The sequence below is a fragment of the Propithecus coquereli genome, unplaced genomic scaffold (assembly GCF_000956105.1).
Source record: "Propithecus coquereli isolate 6110/MARCELLA unplaced genomic scaffold, Pcoq_1.0 Scaffold25, whole genome shotgun sequence".
Lineage (NCBI taxonomy): Eukaryota > Metazoa > Chordata > Mammalia > Primates > Indriidae > Propithecus > Propithecus coquereli.
Window position 1 is genome coordinate 1046213 of NW_012148063.1, and position 9628 is coordinate 1055840.

The 9628-nt window shown below is 33.6% G+C and overlaps 1 protein-coding gene across 1 annotated transcript in view; it reads right to left on the reverse strand.

Annotated features, from left to right (window-relative positions):
- Positions 1–9628, reverse strand: part of SYNE1 (spectrin repeat containing, nuclear envelope 1) — a 534160-nt gene that overhangs the window by 360043 nt on the left and 164489 nt on the right. Inside the window, 5 exon segments of the mRNA XM_012646782.1 lie at positions 685–828; positions 1841–1993; positions 2454–2618; positions 4451–4653; positions 5207–5303. Coding sequence (XP_012502236.1) covers positions 685–828; positions 1841–1993; positions 2454–2618; positions 4451–4653; positions 5207–5303 — 762 coding nt within the window.

Below are 9628 nucleotides of genomic sequence, written 5' to 3' on the forward strand. Positions count from 1 at the left end.
ATAATCACTTCTTTCTTTTATCAGAAACTAATTACCCAATCTAAGTGGACTTTGCAAACAATACCATCTTCCTGAAATTCAAGTTTAGATAGATAAAATATCCCAATGGAACTTCCAAAGCTCTTAAGACAAATCCCTCAGTAGAATAGGAAAGGCTTACGGCTAGTGGATACATCCAGCTAGATCCCTACACAGAAGTAGTGTATATATATTCTAAGCCTGAGATGAACTCCATGAGAAAAGGAGGACAGAATTTCCACTGCTTTGTGGTTATGCTAGCAGAAAACTGCATAAATAGGCTTAGAGTGGAGGTATGTCAAGGGAATCTCAGTAAGTTCTCATTTAAATGTGTGATCCCCTCTTCTTCCTTCTCCTCTTCTTTTTCTGTCTCTCTTTCCCTCTCTCTGTTTTATCACATTCAGCTGCCCTCCTCAAAGCATTTGCCTTTCTATTAAAATATGCCGTAGCACTTCTGAATTAACGGAGGTAATACTTGGTATCAGTGTCATAGTTTTATTTTTTTTAATTCATGACAAAATTACTAAATCAAGAATTCCAAAAAGAAACAAAGTGTGATTTGTTAACAAGTGAACAATTTGCCCATAGATGGAAGAGGAGGTAAAAGGCAAGCTGAAGGCGGCGTTGGTGCCACACAGTGTGTTGTGCACTAAAGCATTTTCGCACCTTGCTTAGCTGCTCTTTGAGTCTTGACATGGTTGCGAACATTTCATTAGCTTCTTCTTGGGGGACTTCTTTGGAAATGAGGTGCACTGTCTTTGTAATCATCTTGTATTGAGCATCGGTCGCAGGCACCCTCTGCTCGATATCCTGCACGAATCATTGAAACAGCTAGATTAGCGCATGACACGTTTCCTTTTCATGTCAGGATTCCGCAGAAGGCGGAACAAAAATCAATGTGCACTGTCTAAAATTCTACTACGCTTATAGTAAACTTCAGGAGAGTCCAGTTTTTGCTTCCCTTCATTACTAATATATGTATAGGTAATATTATACAAATAAATAAAACTTTCCCTTAAGTGACCAAAATTTTTAAGTTAACATCAGGATTAGCTGAAGTAATCTTTACACTTAAAAAAAACCCCACCATGTTAATGTAGTATAGAAACATTACAGAACATGTAAATGCATATTAAAGATTTGGGGCAATTCTGACTTTAAAAATTAAACAGCTTGTTTTTTCTTAGAAAAGTAACACATATTGTCATTATAGAGTAACTATAAATTAGAAATGTTAGGATAATGAAAATTTAAGTTACTTAGAGTCTTCTCACACAGTGAAAACAAAAGCCAGCATCTCATCATTACATCATTAATATTTTTCCTGTGTTTATATTCATTTTTTACTTTTACAAAAACAAAACAATGATACCATTGTTTGCTTTTCTCACTTAACGATACATCGTATAATTAAATCTTTCCATGTCATTAGAAACTCTTCCACTACTTCATTTTTGAAAGCTGTAGGCTATTCAAAATATGTAAATACCACAATTTGTGCAATTAATCCTTTATCGTTGGAAGCATTTATGTGGAAGTGCTATCTATAGATGTCTCCTGTTTTTTCCTAATGCTTTATAATCTGGTTGTAGAAAAAAATTTCCAAATTGAAAAATTATTTTGAAGTTACTTTATATGATGAAGACATATCTTTAAAAAATTCAATATATTTTTTATGACAGGTACAAATCAGGATAGGCAGTCACGTCAAAATGATGCTCAGGAGACACAGAAACAATTTTTGCAATGATCTGAGTAAACTGCTGATCTTTATTTTCACAGCGGAATAGGCTTTTCCTTTTATGACTCGGAAACCCCTCACCTCCAAGTCTTGGATTAATAACTTGATATTTGTAAAAGAGACTTCTAAGGGTTCAGAAAGTTTTCTCTGGGCTTCAGTTGCAAAAGTAGACAGGGTATTAACACAGTCTGTGTATTCTTTCTTCATTCTGTCCACCTCATCGGCTCGAGCATACTGTTAAGAAAAGGGAGGGGGAATATCATGAAAGCCTCTAAGCTGTGCCTGGAAGAGCCACCAACCTTCACTTTTACATATTCTCCGGAATTGTCAACTGACAAGAAAGATTCTAATTCCTTATTCTCATTTTAGATAAATTTGAAGTAAGTCCAATTACTTTGAAAGGAAAAACCTAGAACAAAAATGAACTATGATTTGAAACACAAATCATTCCATGTAAGTAGGCTCCATATGTCAACATAATCCTTAATCAAATTAACGCATTTCTGTAACGTTCCTCCATTAGAAATGGAAAAGAATGAATAATCAACCATAAAATATACCAGTTTTAAACACATCTATATCCTGCCTCAATAAGCCCAGCCTATATAAACAAAATTGTCTTTAAAACAGACTGTTCATCACAATATTTATAATACATGCACATTTGAGGTGTCCATAGATTTGAAAGACATACTTGCTTGACTTCCATAAACAGCTCCCTCCATCGCCCATTTAGCAATAGTAATTGCTGCTTAAGGTCACGGGAAACCATCTCATCACATGTTTCAATTAGGAAATTGCCAGCATCGTTCATGGCAGTGTGCTGCTGAATCCAATGAGGCAAATTTCGAAAAAAATCCTAAACAATATAGAATGCACACTATTGTAAATCATACACCAAATATTAATAACTGATACTAAAGTGGTGACTACAGTAGGAGAAATGTCTTTGTTCTAAAACTTGTGCAAATTTTAAGGTAAATCTTAAATCTCTTTCAAAATGCAACTTTTTTTTTTTTTTTTTGGAGACAGGATCTTGCTCTGTCACCCAGGCTAGATTGCAGTGGTGCAATCATAGCTTTGAACTCCTGAGCTCAAATGATCCTCCCACCTCAGCCTCCTGAATAGCTGGGACTACAGGTGCACATCACCACGCCCAGCTAATTCAAAATGCAAATTTTTAATAAAGAGCTTCAAAATATGAACAAGAAATACCGAATGTCTTTTTATAAGAACATCTATGCTATATTTTTAGCTGAGGACAAAATAAAACAGTAAGTGTAAGAAACTTGTGCATGGTCTTCAAGCTATTAATAGTAAATACCAGTCCAAGGTCATATAAAAGCCATAACAGATTAGGGAAATACATAGACTTCTCTAAAAAAATTTAAAACAAAATTTGAACTGTTATTCTTGACTTTAAAAGGTGAATACAGTACATTAAAAGAATTTAACAATCATGGGGATAAACCAACAAAAGAAAAAAATTTAAATGTCTGGGTAAAGAACACTTAACACAATAACAACCTTTCTTACTTGTTTAAGGTTTTATTGCCACATACTTGGCAATAAAACAGTTTCCAACTCATTTTAAATTAAATGCATGTGTGCGTGTGTGTGCACACACACACACATCACAGTAAAAACCAAGGATACCAAAGATAATTCAAAATTCATTTCATAAGCCATGTGTGGGAGGACTTCCTACATAAATAGATGAGAACACTTCTGTTTCTGCCGGTTATATTCCCTTGGATCAAATTAACACATATGACATCTACTCGGGCACTGCCAGTCTGATCAGAAAAGCCAAAATCTATATGGGAACATAGTTATTGCCTTCCTCAGCTACACAAGCATATTTAATCTATATGAAATATAGAATAGTAAAACATTTGAAAATGATACATCTACTTGTGCAAACAATAATAGATGATCCAGTCTTGGATAGCAAGCAGGAATTCTAATGTATGTACTATATTTCTTAACAGAAACCTGGCATTTTAACATCTTTTATATATAAATTGATTTTTCATGTGAAAATGCCAGGTACTCATTAAGAAGTATATGCACTGAATATGTTCCTTTCATGTGCTATTTACATGTAAGTTATACTAAAGTGAAACAGTAACTCTCACACGCACACACACATACACACTTACACTGCCAAAAAATGAAAAAAGAAATCACTCCTAGCCAGAGTGAGACCCTTGACTGAGGGTTGATAACATCCAAAAAAGGATATTTAAAGAGATAAGAATGTGATGGTCCTGCTGTTTCCTAGTGTATACTACCTCACAGATTCAGTACTACAGTAGCCAAAGTTGTTTCCATCCTCTCTTAAATCAGGAAATCAAGGACTGGGGCCCTAGACACGCCCCTTCATGTACAGACCTCAGTGTGAGCATGGTGCCCTCTGCTGCCCAGTGGATTTGGCTAAACATCAGTTACTGTTCTTCTGAACCCAAAAGTCAGACACTGGAGCGATCAGATAGGGAACTGTTTTAACAGAGCTTTCATTAAGCAGCGTATTTATTGTTCTGAAGTAATTTACTAACCTGTGCAACTTTCCAGGCAAAGTCCGGATTCTTGAGCCACACTTGCAAATATATAACACTCCCTAGTCAGCTACGCTGTAAAATTTCTCATTTCTAAATCCATGTCTTCTCCTTTTGCATGAAACAATCTTACCTTTTTGGCATTTTCTGACTGATTTAGCATTTTTTCAGCATCCTCTAGCCAGGCTTGAAGACTAGCCACAGTACTGCCATAGCGATCCCAGTTAGAGATCACTTCTTCCAGCATACTCCTCACGCTCCTAACTTCTACCGAGAGATTCCTCCACTGAGCAGTAGTTTCATTCATGAATTTCATCACATTCTCAGCTTCTTCCACTGAAATATACAAAACCAAGTATAATCCTTATATTTTAAATCCTCCACGCCTTTTTTCTATAGTCTTACACACTGGTGTGAAATAGTATCAATCACAAATTCTAGAATTCATTTCCAACAAATATGACAGACATAATTACAAATTGAAAACAAACATATTTTACAAATCATGTCTTCACACTAATTTACTCTCATTTACTTGATTATCATATTCAAGTTATTCCAATTTTTTTTGCCTTTAATCCTTAGAATTGAAAATAGGTTGAAAAATTACAATTTAGAAAATGAATGTGTATTTTGCTTTCTCTTAAAAGAACACACACACACACACACACACACACACACACACAAACACACACAGAGAAGAGTATGATTATGCAGGTGAGGCATTGCTTAAAGTCAAAGGGACTGAATACAATATGTGCTCTCCAGGCCAATGGCATGGTCATACAAAGGTTCTGCAGAGAAAAAAAAAATGACCTGATCACACAGAAACCTACAGATTCTAATTGTACTGCAATAACACTGCAACAAATCGTGTAGCATGCTTTACCTGAACCATCTGCTTTGATGTACATCTCAGCTGTCTGTTTCAAGATCTGGTATGTCACTTCATATTGCTCAAAGAACTTGCTATTTTCTATGAAAGACTAGAAAAGGAGAAATAGTTAGAAGATAGAAAACATTATACTTATGTAGAAATGCCAAAGTCAATTTTCTTCAATATAGCTATATGGATATTTAACCCAAATTTGCCAACTTCACACTTCTTGAAAATACAAAACTAATTCCACTGCCACAAATAACCTAAGATCATTCCGAACGTATAAATTAATTCTACATTTTAAATCCTAACTCAGCACTAGATTGAGAAAATATTCCCTTTGTTCACCACCCAGGGGGTTGCTTTTCAAAGAGCAAAATTTATCCAGAGAACCTGAGCCTAACATTTAGAAAGCACTAAATTTGGAAGAACATTTTAAAGTGTCCCACTGTGTTTTAGCTGTGGGATTGTGTTGCTCTTTGAATATTAATCCTGGTGAATGACTTCTTTGAGGAACTTCAGATTATAAATAAATAACAGTGCACAAACACTTCCCTTAAAAGGTAAGTAGAAAAATTTAAAATAATCATATATTCCACCCATGTTCTCTGTGGTCTCATATTTCAATTACTTAGTATAAAAATTACAGATAAGACATGTCTATATATCTATATGTAATTTACATATGTAGTAGAGTCACTATCAGTAAATGGACAGTATAAAATTGAGAACACAACCATAAATGTTTAGGTAAATTTTATCATTGTTAAGTCCAAGAAATATGAAATTACTCCTGTTTCAAAGATTATTCTTATTCCTCTAAAGTAGAAAATTAATGCAATTATAGTTTACAACATATCACTAAAAGAATTTCTTTTAATAGTAAAATGAGTTCCTATGATTTGGATGTATCAGCATCACTATCACAAAATGCAAAATCAGCCTTCAAAAATCAGCTCAAGTCCTGTACAATATGCTGATGAATGCTTAATATATAGATGTAAGATGCTTGTGTGTATAGGCAAAATTATTCATAACAGCAATTTCAGACATTCCTAGATTTTTACTGGTAAATGTTTATCATGTTTCAAGATAATATTTAAAAACATTGTATGACATTTCATATCATTTTATGTTTATAAAGCATTACTTATACATTAACTATTCTTCAGGAATACAGTGAATAGAGAAAGCTGTGAGTTACCTGGAATGAGAGGTTCCATGATGAATACTTTATTCGATGACTTTAATAGCTTTATTATTTTTGTTTAAGAATAAAGTAAGACAATAATAGTCTGATTAATTCATTATGTAGCTTTACATCTTATTCTTACTCCCCAGATGGGAAAAGAGTAATTTACTAGAATTTAAATCTTGAATAATTTAACCAACCAAGCAAATCACAATTTGATCAAAAATGGGAAATTACACCTAATGTTCAAGACACTGTGTAAGAAATTGAAGAAAGAATTCCATTTGGCAAAGTCTAAAAAATAGTCTCCATTTAGTTTTGGAGCAAATTTCAGAAGCTAGTGGGAAGACAATTGCCCTAAGTGTCAAAGAAATGGGAAATAGTGCCTGGGCTGGACAGGAAGACTTCAACATGTGTTTGCTAGAGTAGTTTACAAATTAATTAAAAATGAATGAGAGAGAAAAACTTATTTCATTTCATTTTTGGTCCAAGATGCAGGAAAGAGGAAAGGATATTTTACAAATGTCAGAGGGATTCATAATTTTTGAGCTTTCCTATTAGGAAAACTAGGCAATTAATTTTTGAAAAAGAGACCTTATTTGTCATTTTTATTTTTTATTGGTTCATTTAATTTGGTTCTTTTTTCCTGAATATGGAGTAAACCCATTTAGCAATATGAATTATTTTGTCTAATAGAATCACTTTAGCAGGGGCATAGCTAAATTTCCTTTTTACTGTGAGCTACTTAGAAATGCCTCTCAGTAAAATGCAAAAGTAAATACAAATGTACATTTAAAATAATAATGACAGGATTAGTTTAATTCTTTCAAAATAAGGTTGAACCTTGGATATCAAGTTCAACAAATAAGCGATATTAGGGAATTTTGAGAGTTAATTGTACTTCAAGAAAAATGAGATACTTCTTACACCACTAAATTCAAAATATGAGTGGAAGTGACTAAATCTCTACTTTTACTAGGTAAGTACAGATGTAACAAATACAAAGCTCATCAATTTCACTTGAAAGGAAATAAACCAGATAATTTAAGATATTTAAAATTAACTTTGAGGAGTGGTTTTATTAGAATTGTCTATTTATATTAATAAAATAATTATGAATAATAAAATAAATATTCACATTACTTATGTTACATTCTGATAGTCCATAATTTCAAGAGCTCTTCTTTTCTGTGAAAGATTAAAATGTTATCCTATTTTTTCCATAGTCAAATTGAAGCATGTGTTTTGGTCACTGTCAACAATTCTGACAGCAAGGACCAAACCAATTATCTTCTGACTTACATTACAGTATATAAGCATGTATCAGTAGCATGTGGCCTATATTAATCACAACAAACATTTGTGAGGTATTTTTTAAGAATTCTTTAAGTGCTCAGTAACTGTATATCTGAACTAGGAACTGTATTCTCTAATTCTCTGACCTTTAAAAGAATGTACTATTTTTCTTTTTTTTAGAAATGAGTAAGTTTGAATTGAGAATTTAGACCAAGGAAAAAATGGAAGCTTATGGCCTGAATATTAATTTGGTTATTAGATGATCAGCAGCATATGGCTTATTACAATATTTCTTTTTGTGATTTTATTTGAAAATCTTCATGCTCTTTGAAAGAGTCTGTTTTAAAGAGAATGATTTTCCAGAATACACCAAAAGGATAGGAGGTGCTATGGCCGTGGTCCCCAACCTTTTTGGCACCAGGGAATGATTTCATGGAAGACAATTTTTCTATGGACCTGGGTGGGGGATAAGTTTCTAAGTTTCACGGAAGATGACCATTTTTCCATGGACGGGGAGGGGGTTTGAGGGGTGGCAGAGCTCTGTGGCCCCGTCCCTAACAGTACTGGTCCGTGGCTCCAGGGGTTAGGGACTGCAGCTCTAGGGGATGCAACATAAAAGGAAAACAATATGTGTCAGCCTTTGTTCCTTAGAAAAGTTCCTGTTATTCTATTGTTACTATCACCATTATTATTATTACAAATTTGAGAAAGACTAAGGCCTTTAGAAATTAAGTTATTCACAAAGTCACATGGGTAGTAAGTAGGTGAACCATGATTTAAACCCATTTCTATGTGACTGTTGTCTGGGTTTCATCGGTTTCCTCCACCCCTATACCATGTTGCCTAGGACATAAATAACACCAACTATCAGGCTATTAAATACTGTCAGATATGGACCAATATTAAATGGAACTAATATTTATGCGAGCTACAGTCTTTAGTTCACTAAGATGCAAGATATCACATCAATAATTTGGTCTTTTAAGCTAAAAAATCCTTTTTGATAGTAATATGCAGTACTTAAGTGCAAAGCCTTTTGATTTGGAAAGATTTAGATTCAAATTCTGGTTCTACATCTAACCTACTTTGCCACCTGAAGCATGAAACTTGAGCCTATGAAGCCTCAGTGCTCCTACACCGTTTCCTCGGCATATAAATTAATGTGCAAATGCTCAGCCTGTAGGGTCATTATTGAGATGAAAGATGATGCATGTAAAATACTTGGCACTTGGGCAACACTCAACACCCCACAGTCATCAAAACTAAGCAAAAAAGTGCCTTAAAACTCTTTATGGAAAAAAAAATCAGTGATAAATAGATATTCTTCATTAAGGGGTGACAATAGCAGGAAATGTTTATTGATATATCCTACGTATTACATGTAGGGTAATTAGCAAGTTTAGAAACAACTGTGGAAGTTACAAAGCAGTTTAAAATTAGCAGCTTAGTGAACTTCTCTTTAACTTTATGGAGTAGGCAGGAAGTATTAACTTTTTACCACCAATAATAATTCTCTATTTATATATGCTCCGAGAAGTTCAAAGAGAATTATTAACATCATTGTATTGGAACATTAAGCTGGTGGAACAGTCCCATTAGATGTTTAAATTTGATTGGCTGTTCTTAAATAGCTGGAACAAAGAATGGATCCTGTGTAATTACCTATTTGGCTCAGAGTAGATCATTTGACATGACTAAACCTGAAAATACGAATGCATAACTGTATTTAATATTTAAAGGACTAATGTAATGGCTTGAATTTAAGAAACTGGATTTGGATTTTTCCATTACTTTCTAAAATAATTTAAAACATATACAGGAACATACCATACCAGATTTCACAGTTTTTGACAAATGTTTCCTAGACAATTTTAGTAAACCTAGAAAAAGATTTTACTGAAAACCAGTTAAATCTTTTCTTTTTCAAATACATGTTGTTTACT